Genomic DNA, 24,795 nt, shown 5'->3' on the forward strand with positions numbered 1-24,795 from the left:
CCTAATTAACAGGAAAAAGCAAATTAAAACCACAATGAAATACTACTATCTACCAACCACTATGGCTAAGATTTTTAAACTGACAATATCAGGTTTTGGATAAGAGCAATGGGACTTCTCATACCCTCCTGATGGGACTGTAGATTAGTACAATCATTTTGAAAAACATTTTGGCAAACATCATGTTTGCCAAAAGTTCAACTAAAGTTGAAGATACACCTCAAGACTCAGAAGTTCCATTCCTATGTACCCAATAAAAATATGTCCAAAATTTTATTAAGAAGCAGGTATAAAATAATTAAGCAGTATTATTTCTAATTGCCAAAACCTGCCAACAACTCAGAAGTCCAACAACAGTGAACTGAATAATGGCATACTCATACAGTGGAATATTATATAGCAATGGAAATAAATGAGCTACAGCTACATGCAACAACATGACTAAATCTTACAAACACAATGTTGGATAGAAGAAGGCAGATATAAAAAATACACACTGAATGATTCCTTATATTTAAAGTTTTTAAAAGAACAGGTAAAACTAAGTTATGAAGAAAAACAAAAAAGTAATTAATAAAAAGTGGTTTCTTTTTGGAGGGAGGTAGACAATAATGAACAGGAAGGAACAGAAGGGGAGTTCTGAAGTACTGGCAATATCTGTTCCTTTACCTGAGTGGTCATCACATGGGTATTCACTGTTGTCATGCCTGAATACATTTCTGGCTGTAACAATTGGGTATAACAATTGGATTCTATTGGCATCTAGTGGGTAGAAGCTATGAATACTGCTAAACATTTTAGAATGCACAGAACAGTAAAAGAATTATCCATCCCAACATGTCAACAGTGCCAAGTTTGAGAAATCCTGCTGTGGAGGAGTTGTCTTACTATATTTACACAGGTACTCTCTTAACCTCTTATATCATTAGTGATTTCCTGTTTCTTCTTTCTCTGTCTCTCCTTCCAATCTCTTCCTACCTTAATGGCTTTGAAAAAGTAAACAGCAATGAATCTTACAGTTGCAAGGTATTAAGTGTTGCCCATACCACATGAGCAGAGAGGCAGACTCTTCCCTAGGTGAGTACTCCAGATGAGTATCCAGCCCTGAATGACACTTTAACTACAGTTTGTAAGACCCTAAGCAGAGAACCAAGCTAAGATATGCATAGACTCCTAACTGACAGAAACTGTGAGATAATAAATATGTGTAGTTTTAAGCTGCTCTAGTTCAGGTCATTTGTTATGCAGCAATAGAACACTAATACAGTCTCTTTACAGCTTGCTTCTTCAAAGCCAAGAAGAGAAAGAGTTTCTTCGTGGAGAACTGGGAGACAATTCTCTACTGGCCTTTTGTGTTTTTGCATATCTTATGAGCAAAGGCACTGACTGCCTTTGTTCTGGACAGACTTTTCAAGGATATTTATATAGTGAATAGCCTTGAAAGATATAATGTCTCCTTCTACAGCAAAGGGCAGGTTTGCTTACAGTCTCAGAAGATAAAGATGGTGCCTCTCTGCATAATAGCAGGCAAATATGCTTACTGCCCATTATAAAAGATTCAGGTTCCCTAAGATCAGCAACTCTCTCCTGTAAAACTCTGTATGTGCAGGTATCACCTAGCCCTCTTCACATCGCCCTGTGGGAAAAGGAGCTTGGAGAATCAGTGCAAGAAAATGTTGATACTCTGGATATTGCCATTGTGAGTATAACGTCCTTTCTCTCTGACCTAGGAGTCTGTGTCTTCTGTCAGCATGTATGAAACTGTGGCAGGCTAACTTGTTAGCTTGCAAGTAGGGTAGAATATCAGATACCTTACAGTTCCTGATAATACTATGCTGTAATTGCTTTTTTTTAACCAAAATCTCAAAATGAATTATAAATTCCTTTGGATTAGAGATTTACTTCTTACTGTATCCCTAGCACTCATTACAATGCTTGGGAAAATAACTTGTTGAATTAATTAAAGAAGGAGCCATGTACTACATACTCTATATGGCAGTCTGAAATCAATGGAAAAAAATTAAGTTATTCAAAACAAAGCAAAGAAACTTGGGTAAAAACTTGAAAAAAATTCTTTGATATCAAGGTTTTCAAATGTTGCAGGAAGTATTTTGGATGTTTATAATGGAAAACACAAACATTCTTAATGCAATACATTAAATTGTAAGGTTATAAACACTGCATAAAAAGAAAAGACATTTGGATTAATTAAAATAATAAATTTAAGTTTTATTCTCAATGAATACTTATGATCAGAAAATATGCATTTTCTAAAATCAATATTCTTAAAGAGAAAATATGAGAATTCATCTTAGGCAAACAATTCCATACTGGAAATTTTCAGAGAACATTCAGAAGTTTAAGCCAATCATAAAATTCAGCCAAAAGAACATTTAGTTCACCCACAAGCTTAAGCAAATAATGCAATTTAACCAGCACAAGTCTGAATTAATTTAGTAAATATCATGTTTAATTAAGATATATATATATACGCTTATATTAAACGAAGGAAAAGCCTCATTTAAAATATATCTCCAGATGGTTAAGGAAACAGCAACTGAGAAACAGTATAAGGAATACTGAAATTCATGAATTATGTATAAAGTCAATATATTGCTTAAGTTTCCTTAAAAGTTAGTACATCTCATCTGAAAAGTATTTTTTTTACTTTATTTTTTTCCTTTTTTAAAAATGTTTTATTGGAGTATAGTTGATTTACAATGTTGTGTTAGTTTCAGGTGTGGAAAGTATGTTTTAAAAAGCCTCCACAAAGGACAGATGTGCTGGTTAAGGAAAAAATGTACAACTATGACTGATCCCCCCAAAACTAAAAAGGGTGGGAAGTAACACTGGCCCATAAAAACCTTATGGAGCTAGTTACAGATTGCCTTTTCTAGACTGGAAAAAAAGATGCCAGATTCTCAGTTTACAGAATTACCTTACACTTAGCCCACTGGGCTTTTCTAAAACCTGACAGTCAAACTGATTACAGAAGCTGGTTATTTAATCACAGATATTTCCCAGAGAGCTAGTTGGCTAAACTGATATTCCTTTCTTAATATAACCAGAAACAGTCTAATGCAAAAACATGTTCAGCTGACCCTTGAACAACACAGGTTTGAACTGCATGGGTCCACTTAAACGCAGATTTTTTTCAATAAATACACATATGTACTGGAGATGTATTTTCTCTTCCTTATGATTTTCTTAATAATGTTTTCTTTTCTCTAGCTTACTTTATTGTATGAATACAGTATAAAAACATATAACATACAAAATATGTATTAATCAGCTGTTTATGTTATCAGTAAGGACTCCAGTCAACAGTAGGCTATCAATAGTTAAGTTTGGGGGAAGTCAAAAATTATATGAGGATTTTCAATTTGCAGGGGGTCAGCACCCTTAAGCCTCATGTTGTTCAAGGGTCAATGGTATATTACTAATTCTTATAGCCAGCGCAACTAAATCATGAATATGTATGACTGTGTAATACTACACATTACACAAGGTGACAACAAAGAGACTGCTCTCAGGTATAATCTGATAATTAATTCTTTCCTATAATAAAATATTACCTGAATCTAATGATGAGGAAACATCAGACAAACCCAAATTGAGCGAAAATACATACCCATAATTTTCAAGTGTCAAGGTGATGATTGAAGACTAAATAGACACAAAAACTAAAGGCAATGCTTGATTCTTAACTGAATCCTTTTTCTATAAAGGACATTATTGGCAGGACTTCCCTGGTGGTCTAGTGGTAAAGAATCCGCCTTACAATGCAGGGGACGCAGGTTCGATCCCTGGTCAGGGAACTAAGATCCCACATGCTGCAGGGCAACTAAGCTCATGCATGCCTCAACTAGAGAGCCTGTATGCTGCAAACTACAGAGCCCACACGCTATGGAACCCACATGCCATAACTACAGAGTCCACGTGCCCTGGAGCCTGCATCCTACACCTAGAGAGAAGCCTGCGCGTTGCAACAGCCTGTGCGCCACAACAAAATATCCCGCATGCCTCAACGAAGATCCCACATGCCATAACTAAGACCCGATGCAGCCAAAAATAAATAAATAAATAAATAAATAATAAATACATCTTAAAAAAAAATAAGAGATATTATTGACAAAATTGGAAAAACTTGCATGGGGTCTGAGGATTAAATGTTATTAAATGGTATTATCATCATTAATTTCCTTATTTTGAAGGTTCACTGTTGTTGAATAGGAGAATAGCCTTGTTGTAAGAAATACTAGCGTATTTGAGAGTGACAGAGCATCATGTCAGCAACTAACTCTTAAAATTTTCAGGAAAAAAAGTTCTTTGGGGCTCCCCTGGTGGCGCAGTGGTTGAGAGTCCGCCTGCCGATGCAGGGGACACGGGTTCGTGCCCCGGTCCAGGAAGATCCCACATGCCACGGAGCGGCTGGGCCCGTGAGCCATGGCCGCTGAGCCTGCGCGTCCGGAGCCTGTGCTCTGCAACGGGAGAGGCCACAACAGTGAGAGGCCCGCGTACTGGAAAAAAAAAAAAAAAAAAAGAGTTCTCTGTAATGTACTTGCAAATTTTCTGAAGATTTGAGATTTTATTTAATTTTTATTTTCACTTTCTAAAGATGCTGAAACCAAAAGGTCTTACATGCTTCCAGAGAATGGAGGGGGCAAATATGTCAGTCATATCCAAAATTCAGGAGTCTCAATGGTTTCAACTTCTCAATAGGAATATTATAAGCTACAAGACAGTGGGGAAATGCCTCCTAAATTCTGAAGGAAAATTACTTCCTGACGAATTCTATTTTCAGCAAAACTATCAATCAATCATGAGGAAATGAGAAAACATTTCAGACATATAAAGTCTCACTCTTTCTCAAAAAGTTACTAAAAAATGTGCTCCATGAAAAGAAGAGAGTAAGTCAAAACAGAGGAAGACTTGGGATATAAAAAACAAGAGATCCAGGACTTCCCTGATGGTCCAGTGGTTAAGAATCCACCCTTCAATGCAGGGGACGTGAGTTGGATCCCTGGTCGGGGAACTAAGATCCCACATGCTGAGAGGTAAGCCCACGCGCTGCAACTACTGACCATGTGGGCCACAACTAGAGAGAAGCCCAGGTGCTGCAACAAGGACCCTGTGCGCCACAGTGGAGGATCCTGCGTGCTGCAACTAAGACCCAATGCAGCCAAAAATAAAATAAATAAACAAATATTTTAAAAAAAGAGAGATCCAACATAGGAAAGACAAACAATGATGTTGAAGAGAAATCTGGGGTCATAGCTGTATACTAGCGCAAGAGAGGTAACCAATCCAGATTGGAACAAGTTTGAAACCTGTGGGAGTGACATCTTCCAGAGGTTGAAAGTGACTGAGTACCTGAAGTGAATGAATGAATACTGAGAGGATATTTAGAATATACTGAAAGGATATTTATATAGTTGGTGAAAACATCTATGCTTGAATCAGTAAAAGTACAAGGTAAACCACACACACAAAAAGTTATTAATTCTGGGGGAAAAATGTAAAAAGTTGTGCATGCTCAGTTCTGTGTAGCATGGATAGTCATAATCATTTTGATCTAACTAAAATTATGTTATAACCTTACTGGGTGAGGGGAAGTAGGGAAGTGTCCATGTTTATAGAAGGAAAAGGAAAGAAAGCTAAATAGTCATCCTTCTGGAAGGGAATTAACATGTAATATCAAAGGATATATCAAGAAAATGAAAAGGCAACCCAATAAATGGTAGAAAATATTTGTAAATCATATATACAATAAGGGACTTATATCCAGAATATATAAAGAACTCTTACAACTCAATAATAAAAAGACAATCCAATCAAAAATTAGCAAAGGATATGAGTAAACATTTCTCCAAGGAAGATATACAAATGGCCAATAAGCACAAGAAAAGGTGCTCAACATCATTAGTCATATCAGCAAAATGCAAATAAAAACCACAAGAGACTACTTCATACCCACTAGGATGACTAGAATCAAAAAGTCAGATAATAACAAATGTTGGCAAGGATGTGGGGACCCTCATAGACTGCTGGTGAAAATGTAGAACGATAGTCACTTTGGAAAACAGTCTGGCAGTTCCTCAAACAATTAAACATAGAGTTACCATATGAGCCAGCAATTCCACTCTAGGTATAGATCCAAGATAAACAAAACTTACATCCACACAAAAACTTGTATATAAATATTCATAGCAGCATTATTAATAATCAAAAGTGCAAACAACTCAAATGTTCATCAGCTGATGAACAGGTAAACAAAATGTGCTATATCTATACAATGGAATATTATTTATCAATAAAAAGAATCAAATATTGATGTATGCTACAATATGAATTAACCTGAAACATTATGCTAAGTGAAAAAAGCCAAACATAAGAGACTACATATTGTGTGATTCTATTTATATGAAATGTCAAGAATAGGCAAATCTAAAGGAACAGATAGATTAGAAATGCCAAGAACTGGTGGGAAGAGGATTGGGAGGGATGGAAAGTGATTGCTAATGGGTACAGCATTGCTTTTTGGGGTGATGAATACATTCTAAAATTGACTGTAGTGTTCGTTGTACAACGATGAATATACAAAACATGGTTAAACTGTATATACTTCAAATGGGTTAAGTATATGCTTTGTGAATTCTACCTTGATAAAGCTGTTATATTTTAAAAAATAAGCTGTGTGATATATGTAGAAATAAAATATATGACAATAGCCCAGTGGGAGGAATGGGAGGAATGGCAGCATACTACCATAAGGTTTTCTTTTTCAGCTTTATTGAGGTATAACTGACATATAAAATTGTAATATATTTAAAGTGTACATTGTGGTGATTTGATGTACATATACATTGAAAAAGGATCCCCCCATCTAGTTAATTAACGCATCCATCACCTCACGTATTTATCTTTCTTTTTGTATGTGAGAACATTTAAGATTTACTCTCTTGGCAAATTTCAATTATACAATACAGTGTTATCAACTATAGTCACCATGTTTTATATTTGATCTGCAGATCTTATTCATCTTATAGTTGAAAGTTTGTACCCTTTTACCAACCTCTTCCTATTTCCCTGATCTGCAAGCCCTGGCAACAACTTTTCTACTCTCTCTTTCTGTAAGTTTGCTTTTTTTTTTTTTTTTTTAGATTTCTCATACGCGAAACCAAGCAGTATTTATCATTTTCTGTCTGGCTTATTTCACTTAGCATAATGCCCTCAATGCTATCCCTGTTGCCACAAATGGAAGTATTTCCTTCTTTCTCACGACTGCATAATATTCCAGTGTGTGTCTCTGTATGTGTGTATCTTGGCTATTGTGAATAATGCTGCAATGAACATGGGAGTGAAGATATCTCTTAGACATCCTGCTTCTATTTCATTTGGATATATACTTAGAAGTGGGATTGCTAGATCATATGGTAGTTCTATTTTTTTTAATTTTTTGAGGAACTGCTATATACTCTTTTCCATAAATTTAGCTGCACTAATTTACATTCCATCAGTAATGCACAAGGGTTCCTTTTTCTCCACATCCTCACCAACACTTGCTATCTTACATCCTTTTGATGACGGACATTCTAAAAAAGTGAGAGGTGATATCTCATTGTGGTTTTGATTTGCATTTCCCTGATGATTAGTGATGCTGAACACCTTTTCACGCACCTGCTAGTCATTCATATGTCTTCTTTGGAAAAATATCTATTTGGTTCCTCTGACCATTTTTTAATCAGATTGTTTTTTTGCTATTGAGTTATATGAGTTCTTTATATATTTTGAATATTAACTCCTTATCAGATATATGATTTGCAAATATTTTCTCCAATTCTGGAGTTACATTTTCATTTTATTGGTTATTTTTTTTTGCTGTGCAGAAGTTTTTTAGTTGGATGTACTCCCAACATCTGTTATTTTTGCTTCTGTTGCCACTACTCTATGGTTCTTATACCATATGTGAAGTGACGTAATATTATTTGAAGGTAGACTGAATTCAGCTAAAGATGTAATCTATAAACCTGAAAGCAACCATTAAAATAACAAAACAATGAGTTCTATCCAATAAATCAACAGAGGAGTAAAATGGGGTCATAAAAAATATTCAATTAATCCAAAAGAAGGCAGAAGAAAAGGAAAAGAAAGCAAATAGAAAAAACGTACCATGATGGCAGATTTAAATCAAAACATATCAATAATCTCAGTAAGTACAAATGAAATAAACACCCTAATTAAAAGTAACATATTCTGGGAATTCCCTGGTGGTTCAGTGGTTAGGACTCTGCACTTCCACTTCTGAGGTTGTAGGTTCAAATCCCTGGTCAGGGAACTAAGATCCCACAAGCTGCGTGGCCAAAAAAAAAAAAAAAAGAAGAAGAAGAAACAGGTAACCTGAATAGCATCATATCTATTAAATACTTAAGAAGTTGAATTTAGAGTCAAAAACATTCCTACAAAGAAAATTCCAAGTTTTAATGGCTTCATTTGTGAATTCTACCAAACATTTAAGGAAGAAATAGTACCAGTTTTACACAAGAACTATGAGAAAATTGAAGAGGAAGGAATGCTTCTAACCTCATTGTATGAAACCAACTAATTTTGTTCCAGACATCAGTTATTCTAGGTTACCTCTCATTTGCATATATTGAATTTTAAGGTGTTTCAATTATTTAAGGAAACTTCCAATTCTCTGCCTGCCCAACAGCCAAAACGTTTCCATATAATGTTTTTATTGCAAATGAACCTTAAGAGTATTATCTCTACAATATGGAAAGGCTTCTTAAACATAGATAAGCCTTCAATGGATTTGCAAAGTAATCAAATTTTAAATCAAATTTTACTGATGTACAAGACGTCTTTCCTTTTTAAGCACACGAGCAAAAATATACAGGTGACCCTTGAACAACATGGGTTTGAACGGTGCGGGTCCACTCATAGGTGGATTTTATTCAAAAAATACAGTATGACACAATCCAGTTGCAGAACCCTCCTATGCAGAGGGCTGACTGTAAAGTTACACACCTGTGTGGGTTTTCAACTGTATGGGGGCGGGGAGGGGGGCACTCCAACCCCTGCATTGTTCAACAGTCAACTGTACGTGTATTTCATTAAAGTAAATATTTTTCAATTCACCTTAAATGGAAGAATGAAAACCATCTATTACTTTCTTTATAGAATGTGCCTATAGGCACTAAGTATTTACTTATTATTTTTTTAATAGATCTTTATTGGAATATAATTGCTTCACAATACTGTGTTAGTTTCTGTTGTACAATAAAGTGAATTAGCCATATGCATACATATATCCCCATATCCCCTCCCTCTTGAGCCTCCCTCCCACCCTCCCTATCCCACCTCTCTAGGTCATCGCAAAGCACCAAGCTGATCTCCCTGTGCTATGCTGCTGCTTCCCACTAGCTAACTATTTTACATTTGGTAGTGTATATATGTTGATGCTTCTCTCACTTCATCCCAGCTTACCCTTCCCCCACCATGTTCTCAAGTCCATTCTCTATGTCTACATCTTAATTCCTACCCTGCCACTAGGTTCATCAGTACCACTTTTTTTTTTAGATTCCACATATATGTGTTAGCATACAGTATTTGTTTCTCTCTTTCTGACTTACTTCACTCTGTATGACAGACTCTAGGTCCATCCACCTCACTACAAATAACTCAATTTTGTTTCTTTTTATGGCTAAGTAATATTCCATTGTATATATGGCACTAAGTATTTAAATTTGTAAAATATCCAAAGACTTTGTTTCATTCTTAAATGTTAAGCATATTTGAAAACTAATCAAACTTCACATAATGATCACCTTTTAAAGGACGTTTGGAACTAAAACAATTTTTCTCTAATTTATTAAGCAAATTACTATAATCTAAGGTTTTTGAAAACTATATCCAAATTCTTTAAGTAAATATTTGATTAATGAAACTATACCAATTCCTCACCTAAGAAACTTTTCATTTTAAGTATATCATATATGATAATACACTGAGGAAAAAAGTTTCCTTTAAAAAGGCATAATACTCCAGATATTAATAATGAAGTACTTTTCCAAAAGATTTTCATATTTTCCAATTGTTACATATTAAGACAAGTTATATCACATAAGGTATAACAATATAACATATAATTTATACATAAACATACCGTGTCTTGCTTTGGAATTTGGACTAAAACAGAAAGAAGCTGCTCTGTATCAAGAAATCTTGCTATAACTGAAACAAACAAACAGAAACTATGAGCAGTTAAACTTTGTTACATTTTTAAAATATACACTATGTAAAATATTATCCTCAAGTAATAAAACAGAACAGTTTTACCTGCAAATATTACTTGTTTGAATTATCTTCATCTATCTTACATTTACCAGGAGCAAAATAATAAATTCTAGTGGTCTTTTCCTAATTCTGATTACTCAGAACTTGTCTTCAAATTTTGCCACTGTTGATCACCCCTTCCTTCTTGAAACTCTACTTCTCTGACTTTTAGATATTGCTTATCATAATTTTCTTCCCACCTTTTTGACTTCTAACTTTTCTACATGATACTTAAAAGATCAGAGAAGATTAGTTTGAAAGCATAGTTCAACCACTAACCATATAGCCTTCCAAAAGTTACATAACTTCTCTGAACTTTAGTTGTTCTCATCTTTTAAATGTGGATAATAACATCTTCCTCCTAGGGTTGTAGTGAGGATTAAGTGCAATAATATGTGTAAAGTACCTTGCATATACCAGAGCTCAAAACTGTTACTTTATTCTTCTCAACTCATTTTCCAGCTTCAAGTACACTATAAAAGTATATGTATAGATAATTGGAATCTATCCCTTTTAAATGTCCTCAGGTGTTTTTTTCTTTACCTTAAACTATAGTAACTATTTCTTAATGACTCATGGTTATTATCATCATTGTAATGTGTGATCCCAAAAGTTTTTGTGTAAACTTATTGATACTTTCACAAAGTGGCCCCAAACTGTTATCCTTTAAAAAAAAGAACTAAATACAAAAATTTTATGTCACTTCTTTCTTGTTCAAACTTTTGATGTTCTTCAGTTTGCCTACCTCTAGAGCTGTGCCTCTTTCTAAATTACCACTTCTATGGTAATTATGTTAAAACTGTGGTTAAAAAATTAGAGTAAATAGGCTGAGTATACTATTATACTGTTATACTATTATATTATACTACCATGACATTTTATATGTGAGTCCACTAGTCAGACTCTCTTAAGCCCTCACATAGATTGGCCTCTTTTTCAGTCTCTTCCTTCTTCCTCTCCCCAAATCTACTGTAACAAACAAACAATGTTTCTAAAATAAGGATTTGACCATATATATTACTCTCCTGGTTTAGAATCATCACCTCCCTATTGATTTCAGGATAAAATCCAAATTTCTTAGCATTATATAAAGGCTTTTCATAAACCAGCCCCAATTCTCATTTCCTGCAATTCCCCAAGGCTTCAAGTCATAAATAACTACTGGCCATGCCTTAAATACATCAAGTTCTTTTATAACAATGTAATGTAAGTATAACTGCAGAAGCTTATGTTAACTCTACCTTCCTCAACTTCCCAGAAAAACAAGTGTACCCTAGAAAGTAATGACTGTTCAAGATCACAGTCAGCAGCACCCATACCGGATCTTTATCCCAGCCACTGCATCCAAAAAACATTTTTGTTACCCCTATGCACATCAACATACATTGCTCAGGCATGTTCCCTTTGTCTTGAGTATCATTTCTAGAATTCTCCTGTTGTCAAAATCCTACTCATTCCCTTAAGACAGAGCTAAAATATTATCTCTGTGAATCCTGGATTCTATATTTATCCCAGCTCCCTCCTCTATGTTTCCACAAAATATTAAATTATTATTGTGTTTTTCACACTGTATCATATTTATTTATTTAGAGTTCTGTGTCTCTAACATGAATGTAAGATCCCTGAGGACAAAAACTTATAACTTAATCTTCATGCTTTCATCCTTATTGTAGAATGCCTACAAGAAAGTACATACTGTACTTTTTATGAGGTTCACATTCTCATATTTTAATAAACTATAAAAATTACCCTTGTTCTGTATTCCTGCTGTCCTACTTTATTACATGTTAAGATAAATTATAAACTGTCAAGATAAAGAAAATATAGAAATATTTAACATTTGTAGATGCCAATTTAAAACTTTCTGTTATAAGGAATTATAAAACTTAAAATATATGAAAACTAAAGCTTCAAATAAAATCCAAGTTTTTCATTAAAATCTCATCATATAGAACATTATAATCTTTGGAACAACAGAATACAATTTTCAACATGTTCAATAATAAATCAATAGCTTAACAAATATGAACACCCATTATGTCCTAGACTCATATGGGAATCATCCAACAAAACATTCACTTACAATACAGTAAGATAAGCACCATAACAAGATACTATAGACAACATATAGAAAAGATACCTAATATAGACTTGGGGAGTCAGAGAGGCTTCTAGGGAAAGCTTCGGAGTAGCGGAGGAGAGCACAGCAACAGGGGTGCGGAGGGCAAAGCGGAGAGATTCTGGCACAGAGGATCGGTGCCCTCAGGCACACACCAGCCCGAGAGGCTTGTCTGCTCGGCCGCCGTGGCGGGCGGGGCTGGGAGCTGAGGCTCGGGTATCGGCTTTCAGTTGGAGCGCAGGGAGAGGACTGGGGCTGGCGGCAGGAAGAGAGCCTGAAGGGGTTAGTGCACCACGGCTAGCCCGGAGGGAGTCCGGGGTAAGGGTCTGGAGCTGCTGAAGAGGCAAGAGACTTTTTTCCCTTTTGTTTCCTGGTGCGCGAGGAGAGGGCATTAAGAGGGCTGCTTGGGGAAGCGCCGGAGACAGGCACGAGCCGCGGGTAAGGCACGGACCTCGGAGACGGGCGTGGGCCGCTGCCGCCGCCGCCCGCCGCCGCCCGCCGCGGGGCCTGTGTGCGAGCGCGGGTCACTGTCCGCCCCGCCTTCCGGGGGGCCTGTGCACCCCGCCACTGCCGGGGTCCCCGAGACCCGGGGACGGCTTTCCCGGGAAAGCGCACGGAGCGCCACGGGCTGCTGCAACGTCACGCCGGCCTCTGCCGCCGCAGGCCCGCCCCACACTGCGCGCCCCTCCCTCCCCTCTGCCTGAGTGAGCCAGAGCCCCCGAATCAGCGGCTCCTTTAAACCCGTCCTGTCTGAGAGAAGAACGGACGCCCTCCGGTGACCTACGCGCAGAGGCGGGGCCAGGTCCAAGGCTGAGACCCGGGAGCTGTGAGAGCAGAGGCAGGGAAATCTCTCTGTGCAGCCTCGGAGGCAGCGGATTAAAGCTCCACGGTCCATTTGATGTGCCCTGCGTCTGTGGAGTGCATGAATGGACAGCGAATCATCCCAAATTGAGGAAGTGGACTTTGAGGACAAGATTTAAGACTTTCCCCCCTCTTCCTCTTTTTACAACGAATTATTCCAAATTAAGGAGGTGGACTTAGAGAGCAAGATTTCAGACTTCTCGCCCTTTTCCTCTTTTTACAACGAATTATCCCAAATTGAGGAGGTGGACTTGGAGAGCAAGATTTTTGATTTTTCCCCCTGCTCTCTTTTTGTGAATGTGTATGTGTAATCTTCTGTGTAAGATTCTCTCTGTATAGCTTTGCTTCCACCATATGTCCCAGGGTTCTATCGGTCCGGTTTTTTTTTTTTTTTTTTTTCAATAATTACTTTCTAATTTTAATAACGCTACTATATTTCATACTTTATTCTATTTTACTTTACCTGCTCTTTTTTTCCTACTCTCCCCTCCTCCCTCCCTCCCTCCGCTCCTCCTTTCCTTCTTCCCTTTTCTTTCCTCCCTCCCACCCTTCTTCTTTCCACTTTCTTTTTCTTTCCTTCCTCCCTCCCTCCTGTCTTTCTTCCTTTCCTTCCTCCCTCCCTCCCTCCTTTCTTTCCTTCTTTCTTTCCATCCTTCCTCCCTCCCTCCCTCCTTTCTTTCTTCCTTCCTTCCTTCCTTTCTTCCCTTCTTCCTTTCTTTCCCTCTCTCTTTCTTTCTTCTACTAATTCTTTCTTTCTACTTTTTCTCCCTGTTATTCTGAGCCGGGTGGATGAAAGGCTCTTGGTGCTGCAGCCAGGAGCCAGTGCTGTGCCTCTGAAGTGGGAGAGCCAACTTCAGGACACGGGTCCACAAGAGACCTCCCAGCTCCACATAATATCAAGCAGCGAAAATCTCCCAGAGATCTCCATCCCAACACCAGCACCCAGCTTCAGTCAACGACCAGCAAGCTACAGTGCGGGTCACCCTATGCCAAGCAACTAGCAAGGCAGGAACACAACCCCACCCATTAGCAGAGAGGCTACCTAAAAACATAATAAGGCCATAGGCACCCCAAAACACACCACCAGACGTGGACCTGTCCACCAGAAAGACAAGATCGAGCCTCAACCACCAGAGCACAGGAATTAGTCCCCCCCACCAGGAAGCCTACACAACCTACTGAAACAACCTTAGCCACTGGGGTCAGACACCAAAAACAACGGGAACTACGAATCTGCAGCCGGCAAAAAGGAGACCCCAAACACAGTAACATAAGCAAAATGAGAAGGCAGAAAAACACACAGCAGGTGAAGGAGCAAGATAAACACCTACCAGACCTAACAAATGAAGAGGTAATAGGCAGTCTACCTGAAAAAGAATTCAGAATAATGATAGTAAAGCTGATCCAAGATTCTATTTCCAAGATCCATAATCTTGGAAATAGAATAGACAACATGCAAGAAACAGTTAACAAGGACCTAGAAGAACTAAAGATGAATCAAGCATCGATTAAAAACACAATAAATGAAATGAAAAATACTCTAGATGGGATCAATAGCAGAATAACTGAGGCAGAAGAACGGATAAGTGAGGTGGAAGATAAAATAGTGGAAATAACTGATGCAGAGCAAAATAAAGAAAAAAGAATGAAAAGAACAGAGGACAGTCTCAGAGACCTCTGGGACAACATTAAACGCACCAACATTCGAATTATAGGGGTTCCAGAAGAAGAAGAGAAAAAGAAAGGGACTGAGAAAATATTTGAAGAGATTATAGTTGAAAACTTCCCCAATATGGGAAAGGAAATAGTTAATCAAGTCCAGGAGGCACAGAGAGTCCCATACAGAATAAATCCAAGGAGAAATACACCAAGACACATATTAATCAAACTGTCAAAAATTAAACACAAAGAAATCATATTAAAAGCAGCAAGGCAAAAACAACAAATAACACACAAGGGAATCCCCATCAGGTTAACAGCTGATCTCTCAGCAGAAACCCTACAAGCCAGAAGGGAGTGGCAGGACATAATTAAAGTGATGAAGGAGAGAAACCTGCAACCTAGATTACTCTACCCAGCAAGGATCTCATTCAGATTTGATGGAGAAATTAAAACCTTTACAGACAAGCAAAAGCTGAGAGAGTTCAGCACCACCAAACCAGCTTTACAACAAATGCTAAAGGAACTTCTCTAGGCAAGAAACACAACAGAAGGAATATACCTACAATAACGAACTCAAAGCAATTAAGGAAATGGGAATAGGAACATACATATCAATAATTACCTTAAATGTAAATGGACTAAATGCTCCCACCAAAAGACACAGATTGGCTGAATGGATACAAAAACAAGACCCATATATATGCTGTCTACAAGAGACACACTTCAGACCTAGAGACACATACAGATTGAAAGTAAAGGGATGGAAAAAGATATTCCATGCAAATGGAAATCAAAAGAAAGCTGGAGTAGCAATTCTTATATCAGACAAAATAGACTTTAAAATAAAGACTATTAGAAGAGACAAAGAAGGACACTACATAACGATAAAGGGATCGATCCAAGAAGAAGATATAACAATTGTAAATATTTATGCACCCAACATAGGAGCACCTCAATACATAAGGCAAATACTAACAGCCATAAAAGGGGAAATCGACAGTAACACACTCATAGTAGGGGACTTTAACACCCCACTTTCACCAATGGACAGATCATCTAAAATGAAAATAAATAAGGAAACACAAGCTTTAAATGATACATTAAACGAGATGGACTTAGTTGATATTTATAGGACATTCCATCCAAAAACAACAGAATACACATTTTTCTCAAGTGCTCATGGAACATTCTCCAGGATAGATCATATCTTGGGTCACAAATCAAGCCTCGGTAATTTTAAGAAAATTGAAATTGTATCAAGTATCTTCTCCGACCACAATGCTATGAGACTAGACATCAATTACAGGAAAAGATGTGTAAAAAATACAAACACATGGAGGCTAAACAATACACTACTCAATAACGAAGTGATCACTGAAGAAATCAAAGAGGAAATTAAAAAATACCTAGAAACAAATGACAATGGAGACACGACGACCCAAAACCTATGGGACGCAGCAAAAGCAGTTCTAAGGGGGAAGTTTATAGCAATACAATCCCACCTTAAGAAACAGGAAGCATTTCGAGTAAACAACCTGACCCTGCACCTAAAGCAATTAGAGAAAGAAGAACAAAAATACCCCAAAGCTAGCAGAAGGAAAGAAATCATAAAGATCAGATCAGAAATAAATGAAAAAGAAATGAAGGAAACGATAGCAAAGATCAACCAAACTAAAAGCTGGTTCTTTGAGAAGATAAACAAAATTGACAAACCATTAGCCAGACTCATCAAGAAAAAAAGGGAGAAGACTCAAATCAATAGAATTAGAAATGAAAAAGGAGAAGTAACAACTGACACTGCAGAAATACAAAAGATTATGAGAGATTACTATAAGCAACTCTATTCCAATAAAATGGACAACCTGGAAGAAATGGACACATTCTTAGAAATGCACAACCTGCCAAGACTGACTCAGGAAGAAATAGAAAATATGAATAGACCAATCACAAGCACTGAAATTGAAACTGTGATTAAAAATCTTCCATCAAACAAAAGCCCAGGACCAGATGGCTTCACAGGTGAATTCTATCAAACATTTAGAGAAGAGCTAACACCTATCCTTCTCAAACTCGTCCAAAATATAGCAGAGGGAGGAACACTCCCAAACTCATTCTACGAGGCCGACATCACCTTGATACCAAAACCAGGCAAGGATGTCACAAAGAAAGAAAACTACAGGCCAATATCACTGATGAACATAGATGCAAAAATCCTCAACAAAATACTAGCAAACAGAATCCAACAGCACATTAAAAGGATCATACACCATGATCAAGTGGGGTTTATCCCAGGAATGCAAGGATTCTTCAATATACGCAAATCAATCAATGTAATACACCATATTAACAAGTTGAAGGAGAAAAACCGTATGATCATCTCAATAGATGCAGAGAAAGCTTTCGACAAAATTCAACACCCATTTATGATAAAAACCCTGCAGAAAGTAGGTATAGAGGGATCTTTCCTCAACATAATAAAGGCCATATATGACAAACCCACAGCCAACATTGTCCTCAATGGTGAAAAACTGAAACCATTTCCACTAAGATCAGGAACAAGACAAGGCTGCCCACTCTCACCACTCTTATTCAACATAGTTTTGGAAGTTTTAGCCACAGCAATCAGAGAAGAAAAGGAAATAAAAGGAATCCAAATTGGAAAAGAAGAAGTAAAGCTGTCACTGTTTGCAGATGACATGATACTATACATAGAGAATCCTAAAGATGCTACCGAAAAACTACTAGAGCTAATCAATGAATTTGGTAAAGTAGCAGGATATAAAATTAATGTACAGAAATCTCTGGCATTCCTGTACACTAATGATGAAAAATCTGAAAATGAAATCAAGAAAACACTCCCATTTACCATCGCAACAAAAAGAATAAAATATCTAGGAATAAACCTACCTAAGGAGACAAAAGACCTGTATGCAGAAAACTATAAGACACTGATGAAAGAAATTAAAGATGATACAAATAGATGGAGAGATATACCATGCTCCTGGATTGGAAGAATCAATATTGTGAAAATGACTCTACTACCCAAAGCAATCTACAGATTCAATGCAATCCCTATCAAACTACCAATGGCATTTTTCACAGAACTAGAACAAAAAATTTCAAAATTTGTTTGGAAAAACAAAAGGCCCCGAATAGCTAAAGCAATCTTGAGAACGAAAAACGGAGCTGGAGGAATCAGGCTCCCTGACTTCAGACTATACTACAAAGCTACAGTAATTAAGACAGTCTGGTACTGGCATAAAAACAGAAAGATAGATCAGTGGATCAGGATAGAAAGCCCAGAGATAAACCCACGCACATATGGCCAACTTATCTTTGATAAAGGAGGCAGGAATGTACAGTGGAGAAAGGACAGCCTCTTCAATAGGTGGTGCTGGGAAAACTGGACAGGGACATGTAAAAGTTTGAGATTAGATCATTCCCTAGCACCATACACAAAAATAAGCTCAAAATGGATTAAAGACTTAAATGTAAGGCCAGAAACTATCAAACTCTTAGAGGAAAACATAGGTAGAACACTCTATGACATAAATCACAGCAAGATCCTTTTGGACCCACCTCCTAGAGAAATGGAAATAAAAACAAAGATAAACAAATGGGACCTAATGAAACTTCAAAGCTTTTGCACAGCAAAGGAAACCATAAACAAGACCAAAAGACAACCCTCAGAATGGGAGAAAATATTTGCAAATGAAGCAACTGACAAAGGATTAATCTCCAAAATTTATAAACAGCTCATGCAGCTCAATAGCAAAAAAACAGACAACCCAATCCAAAAATGGGCAGAAGACTTAAATAGGCATTTCTCCAAAGAAGATATACAGACTGCCAACAAACACATGAAGGAATGCTCAACATCATTAATCATTAGAGAAATGCAAATCAAAACTACAATGAGATATCATCTCACACCAGTCAGAATGGCCATCATCAAGAAATCTAGAAACAATAAATGCTGGAGAGGGTGTGGAAAAAAGGGAACACTCTTGCACTGCTGGTGGGAATGTGAATTGGTACAGCCACTGTGGAGAACGGTATGGAGGTTCCTTAAAAAACTACAAATAGAACTACCATATGACCCAGCAATCCCACTACTGGGCATATACCCTGAGAAAACCATAATTCAAAAAGAGACATGTACCAAGATGTTCATTGCAGCTCTATTCACAATAGCCCGGAGCTGGAAACAACCTAAGTGTCCATCATCGGATGAATGGATAAAGAAGATGTGGCACATATATACAATGGAATATTACTCAGCCATAAAAAGAAACGAAACTGAGCTATTTGTAATGAGGTGGATAGACCTAGAGTCTGTCATACAGAGTGAAGTTAGTCAGAAAGAGAAAGACAAATACCGTATGCTAACACATATATACGGAATTAAAAAAAAAAATGTCATGAAGAACCTAGGGGCAAAACGGGAATAAAGACACAGACCTACTTGAGAATGGACTTGAGGATATGGGGAGGGGGAAGGGTAGGCTGTGACGAGGCGAGAGAGAGGCATGGACATATATACACTACCAAACGTAAGGTAGATAGATAGTGGGAAGCGGCCGCATAGCACAGGGAGATCAGCTCAGTGCTTTGTGACCGCCTGGAGGGGTGGGATGGGGAGGGTGGGAGGGAGGGAGATGCATGAGGGAGGGGATGTGGGAACAGATGTATATGTATGACTGATTCACTTTGTTATAAAGCAGAAACTAATTAAAAAAATAAAAAAAATTAAAAAATTAAAAAAATTAAAAAAAAAAGAGAGGCTTCTAGAAGAAGTGACATCTAAACTAGGATGGTAAATTATGAACTGCAGTTGGCTAAAGAGTAGCTTGGGAGAAGAGGTTACAGAGAAGAAAGAGAAAAGATTCTAGACAAATATTACAGAGTGCAAAAGCCAGAACATGATATGCACTAAAACAGACACACAGATCAGTGGAACAGGAATAAACCCATGCACATATGATCAATTAATCTATGACAAAGGGGGCAAGAATACACCATGGGGAAAAGACAGTCTCTTCAATAAATGGTGCTGGGAAAACTGGACAGCTACATGTAAAAGAATGAAATTAGAATATTTTCTCACACCATATACAAAAATAAACGCAAAATAGATTAAACACCTAAATGTAAGACCTGACACCATAGAACTCCTAGAAGATAACATAGACAGAACACTCTTTGACATGAATGGTCAATATTTTTTTGGATCTGTTTCCTAAGGCAAAGGAAATAAAAACAAAAATAAACAAATAAGACCTAATGAAACTTAAAAGCTTTTGCACAGCAAAGGAAACCACTGACAAAATGAAAAGACAGTCTACTGAATGGGAGAAAATATTTGCAAATGATATACCCGGGAAGGGGTTAATATCCAAAATATATAAACAGCTCAAATAACTCAATATCAAAAAAACAAATAATCCAATTAAAAAATAGGCAGAAGACCTGAACAGACATTTTTCCAAAGAAGACATACAGATGGCCAACAGGCACACGAAAAGATGCTCAACACTGCTAATCATCAGAGAAACGCAAATCAAAACCATAATGAGATATCATCAAAACCATAATGAGATATCACCTGACACCTGTCAGAATGGCTATCATCAAAAAGACCACAAATAACAAATGTTGGCAAGGTTGTCGAGAAGAGGGAACCATAATACACTGATGGTGGGAATGTAAATTGGTGCAGTCACTGTGGAAAACAATATGGGGGTTTCTCAGAAAACTAAAAATAGAACTACCATATGACTCAGCAATTCTACTCCTGGGTATATATTTGAAAAAAAACAAAAGCACTAATTTGAAAAGATACATGCACCCCAATGTTCACAGCAACATTACTGACAATTGCCAAGATATGGAAGCAACTTAAGTGTCCATCAACAGATGAGTGAATAAAGAAGATGTGGTATATGTGTGTGTACATATATATGGAATACTACTCAACCATAAAAAAGGATGAAATTTTGCCATTTGCAAAAACATGGATGGGTCCTGGAGGGTATTATTGCTTAGTGAAATAAGTCAGGCAGAGAAAGACAAACACTTATACATGGAATCTAAAAAATAAAACAAACGAAAGAGTATAGCAAAACAGAAACAGACTCACAGATACAGAGAACCAACTAGTGGTTAACAATGCGGAGACGGTAGGGAGGAGGGTCAAGAGAGGGGTAGGGTATTAAGTGGTACAAATTATTATGTATAAAATAAGTAAGCTACAAGGATATATTATACAGCATAAGGAATATAGTCATTATTTTATAATAACTTTAAATGGAGTATAATCTATACAAATTTTGAATCATTATGTTGTACAACTGACACTAATACTGTAAATCAACTATACCCCAATGGAAATAAATTAAATTAAAAAAAATTTTAAAGCCAGAACATGAGACAGGATATGTTCAAGTAACTAAAAGAAGTTCAATTATACTAGAAGGCAGAATGACAAGTGACGAGTAACAAGAGATGCTGTGGGAGATGATAAAGAAATAGCCATCCAGAAGAGTTTGGATTTTATCCTAAAAGTAATGAGAAGAGAATGAAGGATTTTATGCAAGTGGATATGTGGTAGCCCCACAAAGATGTCCACATCCTAATCCCTGGAACCTCTGAATATGTTATCTGGTAAAGGGGACTTTGAAGATGGGATTAAGTTAAGCATCTTGAAATGGAGAGATTATTCTGGATTATTTGTTAGTCTCAAAGTAATCACAAGGGTCCTTATAAGAGGGAGACAGGGGAATTCCCTGGCAGTCCAGTGGTTAGGGCTCTGTGCTCTCACAGCCAGGGGGCCCAGGTTCTATCCCTGGTCAGGGAACTAAGATCCCACAAGCCAAGTGGCCAAAAAAGAAAGAAAAGAAAAAAAAAAAAAAAAAAAGAGGGAGGTAGGAGGATCAGTCAAAGAGAGAAGATATAAGGACAAAAGCAGAGGTCAGAAAGTAGAGAAGAAACTATTCTGCTGGCTTTGAAGATGGAGGAAGGGCCATGAGCCAAGGAATGTAGATGGCCTCTAGAAACTGGAAAAGGCAAGGAAACAGTTTTGCCCCTAGAGCCTCCAGAAGAAACGGTGGACCTGCTAACACATTGATTTTAGCCCAGCAAAACTGATTTCTGACTTCCAGAACTGCAAGATAATAAATTCATGTTGTTTTAAGCCACTAAATTTGTGGTACTTTGTTACATCAACAACGAGAAACTAATGAAGAGTAATATGCTCAGATTTATATTTTCAAAAGATCTCTCAGGCTCTCATATAGAGAAGAGACTGTAAAGAACAAGACTGGAGGAGGAAGCCAAACAGAAGGCTGCTGCAATAAATCAGATTACAGATAAATGGTACCCCAGGCTGGAGCAGCAGTATTGGGAATAGAAGCTAAACAAGCAAGAGATATATAGAAAAGAGACTTTGCAAAATTTGATGATTAATTTCAGGGAAGGGAAGTGTCAAGAATGACTTTCAGGTATCTGGTTTGGTAAACAGCTTGGATGTAGACCTATTCTCTGAAATCAGAAGGAATTGATTTAGAAGGGAAGATGGCACAGTTTGGACACATTAAATGTGAGGTGATTAAGGAACATCTTAATAAGTGCTCAGTAGGCAATAAGATATATGGGGCTGAAGGTCTATAGAGATATTTGGGCACGAGATGTAAATTTGGAAGTTATGAATACGTAAATGATAATTATAAGACCAAGAAGGTGGGTAAATCATATAATAAGAATATACGGGGTAAAAAGACAACCTAGGACATACCTTTGAAGAGCCATAGCATTTAGGGAACAAGCAAAGGAAAACAAGCCTAAAAAGAAGACTCAGAAGTCATTCTCACTTCCATTTGAAAGAAAGGACTCTGGGGTTTTTACTCTGTTACCTGATCAATGACAGAGCTTTCTGAAGACATTCCAAGACAGTATACAGTCCTGTAGTCTATTTGGAAATAGTAAAGATAACATTACAAGGGAGATACCCCATTGGTTTTGACTGGATAGTCATAAACTCGTTAAAGAAATGAGTGACAGGGGCTTCCCTGGTGGTGCAGTGGTTGAGAGTCCGCCTGCCGATGCAGGGGACACGGGTTCGTGCCCCACTCCAGGAAGATCCCACATGCCGCGGAGCGGCTGGTCCCGTGAGCCATGGCCGCTGAGCCTGCGCGTCTGGAGACTGTGCTCTGCATTAGGAGCGGCCACAACAGTGAGAGGCCCGCGTACCACAAAAAAAAAAAAAAGAAAGAAAGAAATGAGTGACAGAGCTTAAAAAAAAGGAAATTCCAAAGAAATAGGAAGAAAACTAAGAAACTGTATAATTACAGAAGCAAAGAAAGGCAGTAATTCAATAAGGAGAGATTTTTGGCAGCACCAAAGAAGTTGGATTTCAAATAGGAGAACTAATATGTGCCCATTAAATTTAAAAACAATGAGACTATGGGTGAATGTTTTAGGCTGGGTGCTCCAGAAGCAGACACTGAGATGAAGATTCATGTGCAAGTAATATATTAAGAATTTGCTTCCACGAGAAACCAATAAAGAAGACAAGAAGGACAGGAAGAGAAAAAAAGCCAAGAAAAAGTATAATTTCAGGCAAAGTCCTATGGAAGGTAACTTCAACCGATCCTGTAGAAGCCTTGTGGACTTTATTTATTTATTTATTTATTTATTTTTTGAGGTATGCGGGCCTTTCACTGTTGTGGCCTCTCCTGTTGCGGAGCACAGGCTCCGGACGCGCAGGCTCAGCGGCCATGGCTCATGGGCCTAGCCGCTCCGCAGCACGTGGGATCTTCCCGGACCGGGGCACGAACCCGTGTCCCCTGCATCGGCAGGTGGACTCTCAACCACTGCGCCACCAGGGAAGCCCAGCTTGTGGACTTTAAGTTACATTCATGGTTTTTGCCAAAACAGTGTGAGACAGCTGGGCTTTCATACTCCCACAACATTCAGTCATTTAAGGTCCTCAAGGCACTTTTGGCACTCCGTGTCTGAGAGCAAAGCCCTCTAATAGCCTGAGGGCAGGCCTCTAAAGAGAGTCCAGGTACAGGCCATTAGAAGCAAAAGCACACATAGCAGGGAAAAGGGGCACACAGAAAGGTAAAAGAGACCCAAGAAGATCTGGACAGAGAACCAACAATATCTGCTATAGTGACCTTGACAAGAGCAGTCTCAGTGCAGGAGTGGGCACAGAAACAAGACTGATTGATTAAGACGTAGTGATGAAGAGAAGATAGTGTGTGCAGAAAATTTGTTTTTCAACAAGATGTTTAATGGAAGAAGAGAGATAAGGTGTTGTTGTGAACAAGGCTGACCAGTTAAAAAGTGGCCTTTTTGTACCTTTCCCAAAGCCTCACAAAATACACAGGAATATATAGAAAAAAAAGAATATACAAAACAACACTGGAAATGCAGGGTCACAGTCAGTATAATGTCAGAATTTTGAAGAAATTATACTAATTAAAAGGTATTTAGAATTGGACTTAGGAAAACCTAAAGGCTGTAAATGGTTTCTAGATTTTCAAGTACCACTTCCATTTAGACCTCCAGAACAACAGGAAGGGAGGTTGGGGAAGTGAGGTTATGGAAGACAGATCAAGTTGCTAGAAACCAAGAACTGGACTCAGATCAGTGCATATAAACTGCCCCTCCACCTACAGATTTAAGAAGAAAATTGCACTGCCATGCCAGTGAACATATGCCAAGGGCAATTCTCTTACCTCATGTTATGAGTTGGATTGTATCCCCCAAAAAGAAACTTTGAAATCCTAAACCCTAGTATCTGAATGTGATAT

At 37.7% G+C, this 24,795-nt stretch overlaps 1 protein-coding gene across 2 annotated transcripts in view; it reads right to left on the bottom strand.

The window, feature by feature from the left end:
* Nucleotides 1-24,795, bottom strand: part of MSH4 (mutS homolog 4) — a gene marked incomplete at its 5' end in the record, with an annotated part of 93,200 nt that overhangs the window by 47,881 nt on the left and 20,524 nt on the right. For both annotated transcript variants that reach the window (XM_081225770.1, XM_081225769.1), the window contains one exon: nucleotides 10,169-10,236. In XM_081225770.1, coding sequence (XP_081081896.1) covers nucleotides 10,169-10,236 — 68 coding nt within the window. The remainder of the gene's footprint in view (nucleotides 1-10,168; nucleotides 10,237-24,795) is intronic.

Source organism: Mesoplodon bidens (genome assembly GCF_964165515.1).
Source record: "Mesoplodon bidens genome assembly, chromosome: 2".
NCBI lineage: Eukaryota > Metazoa > Chordata > Mammalia > Artiodactyla > Ziphiidae > Mesoplodon > Mesoplodon bidens.